At 41.3% G+C, this 18,488-nt stretch overlaps 1 protein-coding gene across 3 annotated transcripts in view; it reads right to left on the bottom strand.

Annotated features, from left to right (window-relative positions):
• The window catches only part of palb2 (partner and localizer of BRCA2), a 29,984-nt gene extending 16,697 nt beyond the window's left edge, over window positions 1-13,287 (bottom strand). For 2 of the 3 annotated variants that reach the window (XR_015866239.1, XM_088420373.1), the window contains exons 1-5: window positions 12,817-13,287; window positions 10,929-10,971; window positions 6,611-6,963; window positions 4,622-5,123; window positions 1,312-2,024 (exon numbers count right to left, since the gene is read on the bottom strand). Coding sequence is in view for 2 of the 3 variants with exons in the window: in XM_088420373.1 (XP_088276499.1) it covers window positions 1,312-2,024; window positions 4,622-5,123; window positions 6,611-6,963; window positions 10,929-10,971; window positions 12,817-12,894 (1,689 nt within the window). In the remaining variant the exon portion in view is untranslated. The remainder of the gene's footprint in view (window positions 1-1,311; window positions 2,025-4,621; window positions 5,124-6,610; window positions 6,964-10,928; window positions 10,972-12,816) is intronic. The other variant, XM_088420374.1, reaches the window with a different exon arrangement.
• Between the last annotated feature and the right edge of the window lie 5,201 nt (window positions 13,288-18,488).

Genomic DNA, 18,488 nt, shown 5'->3' with positions numbered 1-18,488 from the left:
TGGCTCACTGCCCAATGGACGTTTATGTTACTGCCCCTTAAGAGCCTTGGGGCCTGCATCACAGGGGCAGTTGAGATTGATTGCAGATTAGATTGCACGAATTATTTACCGTAATGTTTGCCTTTTATTTGAAGTATTTTTCTTTGAAGAGCTTTGGAAGTACTATGGAAAAAAATGTATTGCTTTATTTAATCAAAGATAGACCTGTGGATTTTTTTTTTTTTATTTATTTATTGTTTTCAAACCAGGGCAAGTATACAAGTTAACCAGGCAGCCAGAAGTCTCAACTCACACAATGTTTCCAAACAAATCACAACTATTTTTGTTTGTTTTCAACAAGTTTTCAGTTTTTGTAATGGCCAAGAGCTAGAAAGTTATTTATTTGTTTGTTGGTTGTTTTGGCTCACTGCCCAATGGACATTTATGTTACTTACCCTGAAGAGCCTTGGGGCCTGCATCACAGGGGCAGTTGAGATTGATTGCAGATTAGATTGCACAAATTTTTTACCGTAATGTTTGCCTTTTATTTGAAGTATTTTTTCTTTGAAGAGCTTTGGAACTACTCTGGAATAAATGTATTGCTTTATTTAATCAAAGATAGACCAGTGGATTTTATTATTTATTTATTGTATTTAAACCAGGACAAGTATACAAGTAAACCAGGCAAGCAGAAGTCTCAACTCACACAATGTTGCCAAACAAATTGCCAAACTATTTTTGTTTGTTTTCAACAAGTTTGTTATTATTTTTATATCTTGAGCAATAAGTATTGACAAGACAGTGTAATGTATAAACACTTGTCACCATGGCAATAAAAAAGAAAAAAACAATCTCACCCACTTTTCCCACTTGTTTCAGCCATTCCATCTTAAAAGGAAGTGCATTTCTTTTTTACTTTGGCTTGGTGAGTGGATGTGTCGCTGCTTGTTGGTTTTGCGAGGAAAAGGGGTTAGCATTTGCATCTCTTAACGCTGCACATCATTTTTGTTAGCTTGCTGACCTGCACGGGGTGTATATGCAGGAAACGTTTCTGTCAATGCGTTTGATTGGAAGACTAGTGTAATTGGCTTATTGTATAATTGGCTGGACACTTGTCAGTCGCGGTCATGATGCAAAATGGTATAGAAAATAATATTATTGGTCTAATTAATTAGATAAGATGAGGTCTAATATTAGAAGTTATTTAATACGTTTGTACTGCATTTTGTTTTAAGCACAGCATAGCTATTCTTGTCCGCTGAGAACGCGCAAACAGTGCGCATTTGCGCACCAGTGCAGCTTAGAGGGAACACTGCCCGTAAGGTTTCTTACCTTCAACGTGCAACTTCTGCACTCCAGCACTGAGGTCGTGTCATGATTGGCAGTGGTTAGGGGAGGCAGGATCAGCGGGGAGAAGTCTGTAGGTGACGAGGTGAGCCCCAGTGAGGGCAGCGGCGGGCTGGAGGGGATGGCCAACGAGGTTGGGTGCGATGAGGCAGAGGCCGCTGGGGGGCTCAGGAGCAGCTGAGAGTAAACATTGTGTCCATTTTGGACCAATTTGGGGAGATCTTCTTGAGGGCTGTTTTTCTTCTGACCTACCTGTAGAGGAAGATCATACATGGGAAGAGCTTCTGTTTTTTGGCCCAAATCCTGGGGTTTCTGTTCAACTGGACTCAGACACACATTCTGAGGACCCAAACAAGAGGATCCAGTGAGATGCAGATTCCCGTTTCGAAAGTCATTGTCTTTTGATTGGGCGGCCAATTTCCCAACTGTAGGTTTGAGCCAAAAGGTCGCCAGATTTCCGGGGCGCCACGGCACACAGCCAGCGCTGTGGCCGGGCAAGGCGAAAGCTTCCATCCGAGTCTCCGCCGCCACTTGGCGAAGTTTACAGAGCTTCAGCGAGGCAAACTGGTTGTCGGGCAAGTGGAAGTCCTGGTGGAGGTCAAAGGGCAACAGGTCGCCCACCAGTTGTGTCGGGAGAGGCAGTGTTGGCGTAAGGGAGAGTTGAGAAGGGAGCAGGAGGGCATGCCAGCTCTCACAATCTAGAAGACACGTTTGAAAAAGTTCAACATCCCTTTGTTTTTGTGCTACAAATACACATACATTAATACAGGGGTGCCCAACCTTTTTATCAACACTTGAGATTTTTATTGTGGACCGGACAACATTCTTTCAAAGAAAGTACTGCACAACTTACAGGCACTTGTGCGCCAGATTTCACAGAGAGGACAACGTGTCTATCAGACAGTGACTACTCAAAACCACACTATCCTTTCCTTACTACAAAATGTAAATCAACAGCGGTCTGAGGCGGCGCCCAAAAACAAAGATCAAGCCAAACAAAGAACAAAAGCAGGAACTGTTAAAGGATCAACTAAATCCATTCCAAAACATCATTATTTCAATTGCGGCCCATGTGGACCAATGCGGCCGGTACCAGTTGATCCACTGACCATTAAAGGACCGACAACCGGCAGTTGGGGAATTCGATTTAATGTCTTTCAGGAATCCAGAAATCAAACCCTGGTATGTACTAATAATTACAGTGGAACCCCTAGATACGAACACTTCTATGCACACAATATTCACTTTGCGAATAAAAATTCCGCCACATTTTTGCCTCTAAATACAAAAAAAATTTCAATATCTGAGCGATAACTTGATTGCGCCAAAAGATCCTGGTTGAAAACTTGAGATTCTCGCACGCATTAAATGCAGCTTATCAGGGTTAGGGTTATGTGATGAGTTAGAGGAGGGGGACGTTAGTTGGCTGTCAGCATCAAGTGCCTGTTGCAGCTAACAGCACACGTTAGCGGAGGTTGGTACGGCATCATTTCAATAAAAGAAGCAGGATGACATAACCAACGTCCCAGTCCATCCTTGTTCACACACAGGAATATTACTTAAACCGAGAGGAAAAACTGATGATGTCTCCAGCTGATTCAATTAGGAGCGCATCAGTTGGAGGCCAGGGAAAGGTAATCTATTTGACACTTTTATTTATGGCGGTCTTTTGGCATATACACACAATCATAAACTTGGTTAAACAAGGATGCTGCTCAACTTTGGGTATTTATGGTAAAATGAATTCGAACCGCGTTAAAGGAAATGAAAGGGGTTTGAGCGCATTCAACATTACACTGGTGTTCACCAAAGGCTCACAATGTGGGAATTCTGAAACACGCTTAACGTGGAAATGAACCCAAGAAAATATAAAGAGTCTTCAAAAGATGATATTATTTCTGTTTTGATATACTTTTTACATCGTTGCCAAGTGTTGGTGCATCTTACTGTATACATGGTAATATAGAAAATACCGGAATTTGACCCCCAAATTAAGAGTGTGTCTTAAACACAGGTGTGTCTTATATTTGGGGTATTTCATTCACTAATCTCCTGTATGCTTCATCTTGCTGAATATATGGTGATGCAGATTGTTAATGGTAAGAGGAGGGCCCATGTCTTGCTGATGATGGTTCAGTGATCACAGTAGTGCGTGTGAGAGAGACAGGCAGATGCATCATTTTTGGTTGTTGTTTTGTTATGTAAAAATCAATAAAGAATGGCCAGACCTGTGGTGAGCAAAACAAATTGAAGAATTCCAAAGACTCTCTAAAAAAATAACCAAAACATGTTTGCCTCATGATGAATACATTTTACATCCATCCATTCTGTTTTTGTTACTAGTAATAAGGGAACTGCAAACTGCTCCAAATTAAGTCATGATAATTTTAAAATAGTTGGTAGAAATGACAGCTTTCTGGTTAGACTTGTCTTATGTCACTGGTTGTCTTATATGTCACTTGGTTCTAAAACGGTCCTTTTTTTCTTTACTACTTAAAAGAGTATACCCACTCCTCAAGGGACCACTGCACCGCTGCTCACATTCATTGTCCTGCTCTCCTATTCGCTGTGTTGTACAGTATAGATCATTAGTGTACAACTTTCTGGTTGTCGTTCAGTAAGGCCAACGTCATTATTTGCAATCTATTGTAATGAGTGCGCGATGCAGACGCAGGCAAAGGGACATTGCAGCAAGTAGGCCTACCTCTAGATTTCAAGGCCTCACCTGGGTGCTTCGATAAATTTAAGAGGAGGGCTTGCATTCATTCTGTGGTACGACATGGGGAAGCTGCCAGTGCTAACATGCTAACGTGTCAATGCTCAACACTTCCCATAAAGTGCTTAAGAGATCTTTCCGGTGATCTGGGTGCAAAAGCCTGCTTAAGCCTTTTTTGTGGAGTGGGTTAACCTCACTTTCGGTCCATTTGCATCAACAGTTGCATTGGTCAAATCTGATGAAAATTTGAATTTTAATGTTATTAAAATTATTCAGGCTACAAACTGCACTCCGGAACGAATTAAATTAGTATATAGAGGTTTCCAATGCACAAAAAAAAAAAAAATCATGTGGTAGTGTAAAGGAGGGTCTGAAAATGGCTGGCAAAGAATGAAGTTTCACAAAATTAATTTACAAAATTCAAATCATTTTTACTTATTTTCTTAAAAGAATATAGAGGAGGAAAAGAAATGAAAACAATTTGAAAATCAGCCAGCCCTACTTGATGTGTTATGAAAAAGACAATATTTGAGTTGACTTTGCATTTGAATTCGTTGTACAATGTCATGCGTGTCTTACTTGAGGCCACCGGGCTGGATGTGAGCGTCTTACGTAAGATGGGAATGAGCTCCTGAGGTCCGGACAAAGTCTGCGAGTCAGGGGGCAAGGTCTGCAAATGTTCAGAAAGAGGCCTTGGCTGGGTATGTGGCGAACCCGCCACACACTTTCTCTGGAAACGAAGGTTTCCCTGGCCTCGCCCATGCCGACCCTTCCGCCCCCTCGCCGGACGAACGGGCCGAGGAGGCGTGGCGCTTTCCGTGGCGACGTGGGCGCAGTCAGATATGGGCGGGCAAGATTCACTTGAGCCAGGCGCATTGGCTTTCCTCCGTCGGGGTCGCGCCAAGTTCAGCTGGCTTTGGATGATGAACCGCAGGTTCGGCTGGCTCTGCGAGAGAGCCATGCGCCTGGTGGTGCGCACGTAGTACTCGGCAGGGAAAAGGAGGCCCTCCACCAGTGTGCATGACTCTGCAAGGTTCTTGCCCTCTACTTCTCTTCCCGTTGAGTCGCTGCACAAACTAGTCTTTAAAAAAAAAAAAAAAAGTGACAAAGTTGATTAAAATGAACTGCGAATAAGACAGCAATATTGGACCTGTCAAGTTTTCTTTAAATATGCAGCAAGCCCAAAAACCAACATCAGTGTCTTTATCATGAGCCACAGCAGATTACTTGAATAATCAATTCATCAACATAATAATACGATCAAAGTACAAGTGGTAATCTTGCTCAGATTCAAAAATAGGAAATGATTTAAATTTGACATAGCACAAAATGCACATAAAATGCATAGAGATTCAGCAACTGAATTTGACATGTAACGCCACCCCCCCAAAAATAAAAAATAAGCAAAATGGTTGATGTCGGTGTCTCAAAACTATCGATTCAATAATACAATTGATTTCTTGTCAATTAACCAATTAATCATTGCAGCGCTAGTCTTAAAGGGAAAATGTAAGATTTAATCAGTTTTTCATTAAAATCGAATAAAATATTATAAATGTAAAAAACTTGCAAATAAATGAGTTCTTAATGACCAACAGTATGTTTTAAATATAATCATAGGTCTAGTTATCCTTAAATTACATTACATAGGGGGGTGGCAAGCCTCCGGAGGTGCCATGTCTGTTAAAGCTATGGACAATAATAAATGCAGCAACTCCTGCTGTCTGTATTGAAAAACGGTCTAAATCTTACACATTGTCCCTTTAAAAGTGCCATATTCATACAACATTGATTTACCAAACAAGCTCTTCCACAAGTAAGATCCCATCCCTAAAATAGCAAAGGACTAATTTTGTCGAAATGAATCTCCTCAAATTACTTGTACATGTCCTTAGGGTAAAGGTGGTAAAATAAAGCCTCATGAACCACTTGTGATCTAATTTTGCTTCTTTAGAAGGTGCTCTTGGTTTAAAGATAAAAGCTAACGCAATGGAGATGTATTCCCTCCCCACTGCATCTTTAAATAGAGTGCCATCTCGATGAGCAAAAAATGTTAAGTGTTTCCTTTTTTCATCACTAGCTTTAACACATAGAAGCCACCAAAGCACTTTATTGTCCTTAACAAAGCTCCTCAACTTACTGTGGCACTCAATATTTCCTTGGCACACAACGAGAGTTGGGCCTTGGCCTGAGAACAGAAACAGGCTTGTGACCATTGGAAAATACAGAGTTGGCGCCCTCCTGGTACTGAGCATCTGAGTTGGACTTTGGGGAGGAGCTTCAGGTCATCGTACCACAATCTTTGCCAGCATCTTGTGGCATCTTTTAGCAATGTTAGGGCTGGGCCTCAATTGCGATTGGCAGGGGGTTTACTGCTCATTTTTACTCATAATCAGTAATTGTTGGGGGGTTTTGTAAAGGAAAAAATATTCTTAGAACTAGTGAAATGCCATGATGCATAGACTGCCGGTACACTAAGAAAGATTATATAAAAATAATAAAATAAAAATACAAAAATCATGTTTCCAGAAATTGCGTCTTTGTCAGATTTTAGTTTTGGTCCTGTACCTGGTTGAGGGAATTTTCAGGATTCTTATTTTCAAGCGTGAGATGTCCTCCAGAAGCTCTGTCGACATCATCCGGGTTGCCGTCCTCTTTCTCATCATGTAGCATTGAAATGTTCCAGTGCGACAGCAGCAGGGAGGGCGAAGACGTTTCCGAACTCTGGCTTTCAACTGCGAAGCCGGCCTTGACTTGTGACTTCCCTACTTCCTTGCTGCGCCTCTGCCAGCGCAAGCGGCTGCGTCGGGAGCACAGGCGCAGGGTCGGGCTGGCTCTGGAAGTGCCGGTCGGGTTGTTGCAATTCAGTTCCGGTGTGGGCGCCAATGAGGTCCTCCAGCTATAGCTGGAATCAGCAGGACCTGACCAGATGTTAGAGAGTCATCGGTCATATTATAAGGCACACCTTGATTACCTTAGCTTAGTGGATCTCAAATGGGGTATGGGTACCCCTGGGTGTGTGAAAACACTTCAGGTGGTCAGAAAATTTAATTAAATGATTTTGAAAAGCATGAAAGCAACAATAAGTTTATGTTTTCAAATTAGAAGCAATTTAATTAGACCATGAAGCAATTAATTGCAGAATGATTATAGTGACTCCTTCGCAAAATGAAGAATGCCTTTACTCTATTTTGTGAAGTTTTAATGTCATTTAAAGCCTTTTTATGTTGTGAGAGGAAAAGAAGACTTAATTTAATGTATTGTTATTTAATGGTATGAAAGCAACAGTACATTTGTTTGCAAATTAAAAGCAAAGGAATTAGAACATGAAGCAATTCATTGTTAAATTATATTATAGTGACTCCTTGGCAAAATGTAGATTGCCTTTATTTTTTTATTTTTTTTTAACTTTAATGTCATTTAATGCATTTTTATGTTGTGACAGGAAAAGTATATAATGATTCTTCACTACTTCACACCTTACCTATTGCACCCACAGTGGATCGCGGATTAATTTTTTTTTTTTTTTTTACCCACAATAAAAATGAGTTTGACATTCCTGCTTTAAGATAAGGTGGTCATTTTACTCTTTGTTTAGCGATACCACCGCGAAAAAGCTGAGATTTACTGCGCACTCCTGCACTCCACTATCGGCATGAGTTAAAAAAAAAAAAAAAAACATACTAGACAGAAGATTTGTTTACAATGGCGGTACTGGTGTTGGTATCACAGGTAATGCGCTAATTACAAAATCTGACTTACAGGTAACACTGTTCGTATCTCGGAATGTTCGAAACTCGAATGTTGGTATGTAGATGAGTGTCTGTGCAATTTTCATCAGAATGTTGTGCTCAGGCTCTGGGAGTGCATAGGTGGTTCTCAAATGGGGCTACAGGTACCGCTGGGGGTAATTGAAGGAACTCCAGGGGGTACTCAATATTTTAGATAAAACAAACGAACATGGAAAAACTCCTATAAAAATAATTATTTAATTACATTTTTCAGGAAAATAAGTTCATAAAAAATTATGTTCAGTAGGTTGTGTTCAATTTCATTATTTTAAAAACCCAGATTCTCGCCCGTCCAAGAATGGTTCGACCCAGCTTGTCACGTGCCACCGTTATTTATTTTTGTGAACAGATCTCTACTATGATCACATTTATTTATAATTTTTCAGAACAGGTCTGACACTTTGTGTTGATTATTTTTTGTGGTTAAATATTAATTCCTAAGTAAATGATTTATTTTTGTGAACGGATATCTACTGTAATCTCAAGAGGATGCTATAAATTTCATATTTTCCTGTGGACAAATATATATTTATATTTGTTTTTCAGAACAGGTCTGACACTTTATGTTGATTAGTTTTCGGTGGACAAATATTTATTAATAAATAAGTTAATGATTATTATTTTGTGAACAGATCTCTACTGCAATCCCAAATACAGTAATCCCTCGCTGTATTGCAGTTTATTTTTCACGGTTTCGCTGCTTCATCGATTTTTTACAGGGCGGATATATGTTTTTTTTACAGCGCATTGTGCTCTGAATTCTGAATGGCTCAGGGGCTTTACTGTTTTCTCGAAATAAAATATCGACGCTGTACTGTATTGTTTTTTCACATGTCAATTTATTACAAAAGGCAAGAGGATCCAAAAGCTTGCTTTCTTCTCCTGTGTCTCTCCTCCAACTGCCGTGTGCGAACATGCTAGTAAGCACATTGATTGACAGCTTGGTCTCTGGAAGCCGATCACGTGACTCGTAGGCGTGCCGAGAGCAAACGAGCACACTGTGTAGACACAGACAGCAATGGAGAAATGCGCAGCTTTGGAAATCTGACTTTTAGCTAGATTTCTTTTGCAATAAATTGAAATTTCAAGTGTATTGTTATGATATAAGAGGCTTCACTTTAATTCGATGTCCAGGCATATCCGTTTATAAAAATCTTCTTGCTCAGAAAAAGAAAGAGCTTTAAAATTCACTCATAACAATGTGCGGGTTCAGGACGAAGAGGCATAGCTGGGACTGTGAAATACGTGAGTGACAATGTTTCCAACTTCGTATTATTATATTAAAATGATTGTTTTAAACAAATTTGGGGCTTTAAAACAGGTTTTGATTCTTGGTTATATTCTATAATTTTTTGTATTGCATTGTAAAAAAAATAAAAAAAAAAAAAAAGAGCTGGATACTTCACGGATTTCACTTTGAGCGTGTTATTTTTCGAACGTAACCCCCACGATAAACGAGGGATTACTGTATATAAATATTTTATGTTGAACATTTTTCTGTAGACAAAATATTGATTTATAGTTATTTTATTTTTGAGAACATGTCTAACGCTTTATTTTGATTATTAATTTGTGGACACAAATTTATTTATAATTATTTGTTTTTGAGAACAGGCCTGACACTATGATGATTTTTTTAAGGAAAAATATTTATTAATAATTAAGTCTTTTTTTTTTTTTCTTTGACCCAAAAATGCTTTGCACTTGTTAAGGGGAACTTGGCTGAAAACATTTAAAAAAAGGGGGGGGGGGGGCAGTGTGTCTATGAAAGTTACATGAAATCATAAGCAAATGAAAAGCACATACAGTGGGCTCCCGTGTTACAAACTTAATCCATTCAGCGGCTATGCTCGTAACTCGAATTGGTCGTATGACGGGCAATCCAAACCTATGTTAATTAGTGAATTCATGCAAGGCGTGCAAAAACTTAGGTAATAACATCACGACTTTATACACATATTAAAAATATAAATATACAAAGGAAAAATGACATTTACCTTTGGGGCAACATGAGTTGAGTTGGTGGTGGGTGGAGGCGGAGGGTAGCAGAGACGAACCCGCAGAATTTATTTTCTTAAACGAGAACTTTTCTTAAACGAGAACATATCACCGGCGATTTCCTTCTCTTTAATCTCTAACAAGGAAAGTCTTGCCCTTAGCAGACTTGCTTGTTATCATAGCTTCCTTGTTATTGAGAATTGTACATATTGCCGAGCGGTTACGGTCATACTCACTATACATATGCGTGCGCCTCCTTCGTATTCTTTTACTATCTCCTGCTTCGTTTCTATTGTCATCATCCTCTTACTTCTTCCTTTACCGCCACTTGCAATTTTAGAAGCCATGTCTAATTGATAAAGTTTGCAAAGTCTTCACAACACACCGACCAGCTGTGCCATCAAGCTAGAAGAAGGGGTTCGGCCAAAAGCATATCGGCATTTCTGTGATTGACGTGACGCCGGCCAATAGCATATCAGCATCTCCGTGACTGAGACCATGACTGTGACCTTAATCAACCAAGAGCATATCGGCATCTCCGTGACTGAGACTGTGACTAAGACCGTGACCTTATAAGACCAATAGCATACCGGTGTTTCCATGACATGCGAGAAAAGTTATTTTTGTTGATGCTGCAAAGCGAAGAAAATAGTGTGGGCACACTGACCAGCATGTTGGATTGTTCGTAAGACGAAAGGATTGTGCGTAGGGGGGGGACGCCGCGGTCCACGTCGTAACATGAAAAATATGTAAAACAGGGAGTTCGTAAACCGGGGGCCCACTGTACTTGCCACATCTGTCAGCTAGGACATCCCGTCTGGACCTGCCTGGTCCTGGAACGGAGTCACAACATTTCTTACGTTTTTCTGCACCGCCTCCAGCTGCTCAGCACGCTGTCAACCCATATGTATGTAAAAATAGATCAATCGATCAAATTTGGGGGGGGTTCAACAACCACCCTCAAAATATTCAAACATGTATACTCCACGGCTTTGAGGATGTGCGACCACTTCAAAACAAGCTAAATGGTGGACTGTTTGCATGCTGTTTTTTTGCTATATTATTTTTAAATGCTTAAATGGTGATATTGCTTTTACCTGCAGTTTCTGGGCTGTCTTGAGATATTCCGGCTGAAGCTTCCTGCGAAGAAAAAAATATAAGAATGAACGGAATCATCACACGAAACTAACAAAATCAACTTCCCCATCTCCAGTTGCATTCATGGGTAACCTGTTAAAACAGTAAAGCTATTCACGGGACCCTCTCCAGGGGGTGGCGGTCTAGCTAAGCTTAACTCTTCTCGCTAGTTTATTAAGATGACAATGTTTCAAAATGTGTGCATTGTAGACTCTTTTTGAAGAGTCTATTCCAACCAGAATTAAGTAATATTAAGTAATTATCAGAATTAAGTAACATATCAGATACGTTTTAATCCAGTTCAATACCATTTTCTTCCCAGAACAATAACAGTACTCAATTCTCACTGATATTAATGAAAACCAGTGTACTTTGGAACCACTCCCCAAAAAAAAGATAAAAAGAGATATACTGTATATTCATTCAACTACAGCATTTTCCTTAAATTTCATGAAATTAATAGCAAATTTATTATTCATATTTGTAATTTATGTAGTTTGTGTTTGTAAAATTGCTCCAAGAGCGACTGATACTCGTACACCTTAATAAAATACAATATGACCCAACAGGAAAACATTAGAACCTTGGAAAAACTAACCAGAATTGCTTCAGTTTACAAAGGAAAGGATGTTTAATGCAGTGTTTCCAAAACCACGGCACGGGGCCGTCTGCAGCCCACCATCCACATTTTGGTCGCCTGCTGCATTTTCCAAAACCAAATCCTGAAACGACTTGCAACACCAGAGTAAAAAAGAATAAAAGGCTTGATGGTAGACAGCGTGCCAAAAATGCCTCATTGTTGTAAACATTCAGAATAATTGTAAATATAGTAATTATAATTTGCTACATTCAACATAACTGCTTGCAATGTAGAAATGTTTTGCTGTGAGAAGGTTGCCGTAACAAGTTTGGCCAAGCTCAAACCGCAGACAGATCTCACTTCACTTGTTATTAAAAGTATCTTGCAAAATGTCCGGTTTCATAAAATGTTGTGCCATACATGTACTAATCTTCCAACTACACAAGTACACACACAGATACAGTAGATGAACAAATACACTGGGTTCCGGCCACGCTATTTCCCCCAGCCACACTTTTGCCTTTATAGGGCCAGAATCTTCATGTAACCTAGGGACCCCTGAACCAAATAAAAAAAGAGTCCTTCTCAGTCCTTCTTCGTTCTCCTCATGCTTGAGCTGGTAAAAGAATTCCTTTTTTTCTTCTTTGTGTTTAGTTTCTCACAAATGTCTAACAAGTAAACCTGACATAAACCAAAAGATTTTTTGATGGCACAGTTTGTGTTTGTAACTATCAGTCAATCCAATTTCTAGAGCCGCTTATCCTCATGCGGGTCGCAGGTGCCTATCCCAGCTAACTTCGGGCAGTTGGCGGGGGACACCCTGAACTGGTTGTAAGCCAATCACAGGACACACAGAGACACCACAGGACAATTTAATTTGTCCAATACACCTGCCGTGCATGTTTTTAGAGTGTGGGAGCAAGCCGGAGCACACGGGGAGAACCCACGCAGGCTCAGGGAGAACATGTATACTCCACACAGGAAGGCCAGAGCCAGCTGGATTTGAAGCCGGGTCCTGACTATTAAAATTGCTTGAGGAGTTGATTTTTACCATGTTTCATAAATTAAAAACAAATAAAAGAATGGCTATTATGTCTTTCTATTTAACTCTGCGTGGCCCCCCCGAGGAAAAAGTTTGGACATCCCTTGGATAAGTGACGTTCACTTTCAAGCAATTGTCTACAAGTTTATACATTTTAAAAGAGTGTGCCAAATCGATACGGTGGCTAGATAGGGTTGACCTTTTGGAAACACAGAATGATGCTTACGTTGTTCTTGTCATGGCAGTAGAGCGTGGACCTGAGCTGCTTCTCACAGCGCAGATCCCCAACGACACTGCTTTGCATGTTACTCACCAGAAAACACAGCACATTGGCGCATTACACAAAACACGTTGAAACAAAAAGGATTAGCATCAATCGAAACTAAGCGAGGTTATTCACAAAACAAGACTAGCTGTATAGCTTAACTCGAAGCTAGGTGCTTCAGCGCTCGCGTGATGTCCATGTCGCAAATACAAATGTAAAAAGTTGAAAAAGTTACAGGGGAAACCTGTACACAAATCAACATTCGAGTTTCAGTGGCTGCCGATAAAGTTCTCGAAGTGCATACAATACGCTAATTCCAAAGCGCTTGTTTGGCTACATGCACCCAACAATGACGCGACACTCGATTTCAGTCCAAATTCCCGCGATTGCTGTCTGAAGAAGAGCAGTCGAGCGCTTAAAACGCCAACCTTAGCTACCTCTTCTTCTGCGATGTTTATTGACAGTTGACCAAGCAGCTTACTGGTATACCGCCACCATATGGGACTGGAGCGCGTGCACACACAAAAAACAGAAATGAATTGGAAAACCACGTTCACTGTAGTTTTTAATTTTTACGGGGTCACTTTAACTGCGGAATGAACAGAATTTAAATATTGGAAAGATCAATGTTTAATGCACATGCAACACATCATAATGCACATGTAACACAAGGGTACACATAGTAAAACATTGTAACTATTCGAGAGCACAAACAGTCTCTGAACAGAACACTATTTTGCATACGACGAGAGTCTCCTATTCTTTGAATTCGTTTTCAAAACCGCAAACCTGTACTACATCAACATTTGTATTGATGTGGATCGTCAAAGAAAAAGTAATATATGTTCAAATACAAGGTTATCGTTCCACAATTTGTCCAAATAAACGCAAAATATCTTGGCAAAACAAAAGCTTCTTTCCCCATTGTAGAAAGTGTTTACATGAGTATAATCTTTCAAATATTTTTCCTTAGACTTTATATTAAGAAGCGCCACACCAGTGGGTTTGAATTCGTTCGAAAAGGAAGCTACTTTCGTCCTTCCTTGACCTGATGGTTAAAAATTTGAATTTTTAAAACACTTTACAGTTACACACACACACACACATATATATATATATATATATATATATATATATATATATATATATATATATATATATATATATATAGACAACTTTGGTCACAAAATGCCGGTTTGCTATCGACCCCAAGGGCTAAAAAGAAGTCCGCGGGATCAAGGGCATTTTCCATTCAATGACCAGTACTATGGAATGCCCTACCTTTGGAAGTTCGCGCAGCCACCTCAACCAAATCTTTAAATCCCAACTAAAAACACATTTATACTCAAAAGCATTTAGACAATGGGCCTGTCTGTAGCTTTCTTCTTCTTTTTTTTTGTATTTGTCTGTAATGTGTATCTATTTGTCTGTATTTGGTTCATGCAGCATCCCCTCCTGTGGGCCTGGAAAGAGTCTCCTCCCATCTGTGGTCCCTTCTAAGGGACTAAGTTTTAACTAAGTTAAAAACCACTATTGAAGGGAATACATATTTTTCAAATTCAATATATCAATAAAATAGTGTGTACATGGAACTGTATTATTGTAATAAAGATTGGGACGACGTAATGTCAGTATAAAGCAGATATAGTCTTGGCCTAGGAGAAATAAAGACAAGTCGGCACCTCCAAAAGGAACAGATGGCATCCCCCGACACAACATTCCACCAGGAGCAAAAGGCTAGGTGTGGCCTTTGAGAGAAGATATCAGTCAGGGTTTATGGTGCTCAGACTTCCTCCCGCTTCAAAGAATGGCCGGCAGAACAAAGACTTTTGAAGACACCATCCCCACACAAACAGACCCCCTACGCACGCACGCACCCACACGCGTGCACGCATGTGCACGCATGTGCACGCACACACACACACACACACACACACACACACCTGCATTCCACAGTGGGACTACATGCCCCAAAAGGGTATAAGAACTGAATGTGGAAGGTGAAATGTTGCCATTTTCTGCTCCGACCTGTGGCAGGACTGGCCCGAGGCCTCGTGTACTTTCCCACTCTGTCCGGATTAAATCAATTGTTTCACTATGTTGTGGTATGGGCAATCTTTCAACAAAAATGAACACGCTAGGAATTAGTTTAAGCCAAGAAGCTTTTTCTAGATTCCATTATTATACGATAACATGTTAAAAATAGTATTGCTAAAACTCATTGTATCATTATGTATCCTATGTAAATGTAAACTATTCAGAGATGTTTGCGTAATGTATGCTCGTTTGTATAACGAATGTGCCCTTACGGTTTCCGTAGAGGCAACACGTTTTTTCCCGGACAGTTATGACTAAAGTGCACAATAACAATAAACAGGAGTAATTGGAAACCACTCAAGTCTGTGCACCTCATGTCTCGGCCTGACAAAAGGAATACATTACATGGTGAATAAACTGTAGTATAAATGGCTTTGTCGCAGTTTGAACACCCCAGCATTGATTGGGAGGCTCCCGATTTGTATCAGGAGTTTGAGGGATTCCGTAGTCACGTCACCTTCATGCTGGATGAGCCCCTCTATGGGCTAACGGCTAAACAGCAAGCAGGATGGCTAGGAACCTAGATCGGACAACAGGGAAAATATCTATAGAAATCTATAAAGCTCTTGCCTGGGCCGAAGGAGAAAAGGAGGATCCATCCAAGGTATTGGACAAGTTTGCCAATTACATCAGGCCTCGTAAGAATAAGATAATTGCTAGGCACCATTTCAAGCAACGTAAGCAAGGGTCAATGGAAAGTTTTGATAACTTCATGAAGGATTTGCGGCTGATTTTGATGGACTGTGTGTACACTGAACCGGACGATATGCTAATTGACACTATTATCGCGGGAGTGAGAGAGAAACGAGTCCAAGAGCGGTTGCTCGAAAAAGGTGAAGATCTCACCCTAAGTAAAGCCATTGAAATCCCTCAGCAATATGAAGTGTCGGTGAAACAAATGAAAATAGTCAGAGAGGAAGATGCTCAAATATCATCTGTGTCTGTTAAACCCAAGCACAAGCAGGCAAATAAGAAAATGCAATATAAGGCTAATCCTACATACTGCAAGCCAGCATCAGATGCGATGACAGCCTGTACCAGGTGCGGAAAAGACTCGCTGCACAAATGGAATCAAGGCAAGTATCTGGCAAAAGGCTCTGTGTGCTCCTACTGCCGTAAACCAAACCACTGGGTGGCAGTATGCAAAAAGCGTGGGATCAGCATGTAAACCTAATTTCCCCAGATAATACCCCCAGAAGTGACAAGTGGGTTGTTGAATTAGAAATCCTGTCAAAGAAAGTGCTATTTGGAATTGACACAGGAGCTAAGTGTAACACATTGACGTTGGATACGTATCAGTCTCTTATACATACAGGTTAACTGCAACGATCTAGAGTAGTGCTCTGCTCCTACTCAAACCACGGCCTTAAGCCAGTCGCGGCTGCAAGCATGCAAATTGAATCCCCAAAAGCCAAGGTCGCAGCTGTGTTTGAAATATTGGCTATAGCACAGGAGAATGTGCTCAGTGGTGCTACAGCTGAGGCTGATAGTGCGTCTTGCCTTGCTGGGCAGTGCTGGAATGGGAGGCAGTACAGCGTGCAACCCAGGTGGACTTGAGGTCTTTCCAGAGTTGAGCCGCACCACTGGAACGCTGCCAGGTAAATACACCATAAAGTTGGAACCGAATGCAAGAGGTGTTGTTCATCCTGTACGCAGGCAACCAGCCGCACTGAGAGAAAATCATTGCACAGCTGAAAGAGATGGAAAATGATGGCTACAACTCTCGGGTGGAACAACCAACTGAGTGGGTGAGCTCCATGGTTGCGACAGTGAGGAACGGCAGGGTCAGGATCTGCATAGACCCGAGTGACCTGAGCAAAGTAATTAAAAGGGAACACCATGCCATGCGCACGGGGGAGGAGGTGGTTTCCATGATACCAGGCGCCAAGGTCTTCTCGGAGCTGGATGCAAAGTCAGGCTTCCTGCAGATAGAATTGGATGACCCATCCTCCTTCCTCACCACCTTCAACACACCTATAGGTCGGTTCAGGTGGCTGAGACTACCTTTCGGCATCAAGTGTGCACCAGAGATTTTCCATTGCATTATGGACCAGATGCTCGAGGGCGTATCTGGAGCCATTAGCGTGATGGACGACATCCTCATCGCAGCCCCCACCGTTCAAGAACACAACGCAATCCTGCGCAGAATGGTGGAGAGGGCCACAAGCTACAATCTGAAGCTGAACTTCAAAAAGTGCCACATACGCCATTCGTCAGTGCCATATGAGGGAGGGCACATGATAACTGCAGAAGGGCTGAAGCCCGGCGAAAGTGGATGCTGTAAAGAACATGTTCCCACCCACAAATAAAGAGGGTGTGCACTGCTTCTTAGGCTTTGTAACCTATTTGTATAAATTCATCCCAAATCTCAGTGAAGTGGATGCCCCACTACGTCAGCTCCTAAAGAGAGAAGTGGAGTTTCAGTGGCAGCCAGCTCAGCAACAGGCATTTGACAAACTGAAAGAATTGTGCACATGCCCGCCAGTACTGAAATATTTTGATCCTGCAAAACCAGTAGTGATCTTCTGTGATGCCAGCAGTTTTGGACTAGGAGCAGTTCTGCTGCAGGACGAACAGCCGATTGCCTTTTCCTCCAGGTCACTGATGGATGCAAAAACACGCAACGCGCAAATTGAAAAGGAAATGCTCTACATTGTGCATCCCTGCGTAAAGTTCTACAACTACATCCTGGGAACTCATGTCACTGTGTTTAATGATCACAAACCCCTCGAATGCAAATTCAAAAAGCCGCTGCTGTCATCTCTGATGCGAATTCAACGAATGCGTCTTCGTTTATAGTGGTATGATCTGACTGCTAAGTACAGGAGAGGTAAAGATATGGAGCTCCCCATTGTCCAGAGCGCAGTTGCAGGAAAAAACAACTGAAATAGATGGCATAAAGTGTGTCTCCATGCTGGACTTTATTTCTGTTAGTGGTCAAAAGTATGCAGCATTACAAGCGCAGACGAAGGAAGAGCTCGGTTGCCTACGACAGGTAATTCAGAATGGATGGCCAAAGCGCAGGCATGAAGTCCCTGTTGCCATACAGCCGTATTGGGACTCCAGAAGCCAGCTTGCGCTGTCTACAAAGGCCTGCGAATAGTAGTACCCACCACAATGCATGAGCACATGCTGAGAGTCATCCACCAATCACACATGGGAATAGTTAAAAGTAAACAGCGAACTAGGGATGCCCTCTACTGGCCTGGTATGAATGCACAGATTGAAGAAGTCATCAGAAACTGCAGCCTATGTGCAGATTTTCAGAACCAACTTCCAAGAGAGCCGCTCAAGCCAACTGCCACCCCTGAACTGCTCTTTGAGGTGGTAGCGTTTGATTTCTTTGAGGTTGAGGGTAAGCAGTACATTTTAGTAGTGGACTACTACTCCAAATTCATTGACGTTGACAAGTTAAAAGACACATGCAGTAGCACGGTCATAGAGTCACTGAAAGCTCAATTCAGCAGCCACGGCATCCCTGAAACCCTGCACACTGGCAATGGTCCCCAGTACTCCTCCAAAGAGTTCAAAGAATT

The sequence above is a fragment of the Hippichthys cyanospilos genome, chromosome 7, assembly GCF_059441005.1.
Source record: "Hippichthys cyanospilos isolate Australia breed blue-spotted pipefish chromosome 7, RoL_Hcya_1.0, whole genome shotgun sequence".
Taxonomy (NCBI): Eukaryota; Metazoa; Chordata; class Actinopteri; order Syngnathiformes; family Syngnathidae; genus Hippichthys; species Hippichthys cyanospilos.
Note: the sequence above shows the minus strand (reverse complement) of the source record. Positions and strands in the feature narration are given on the sequence as shown.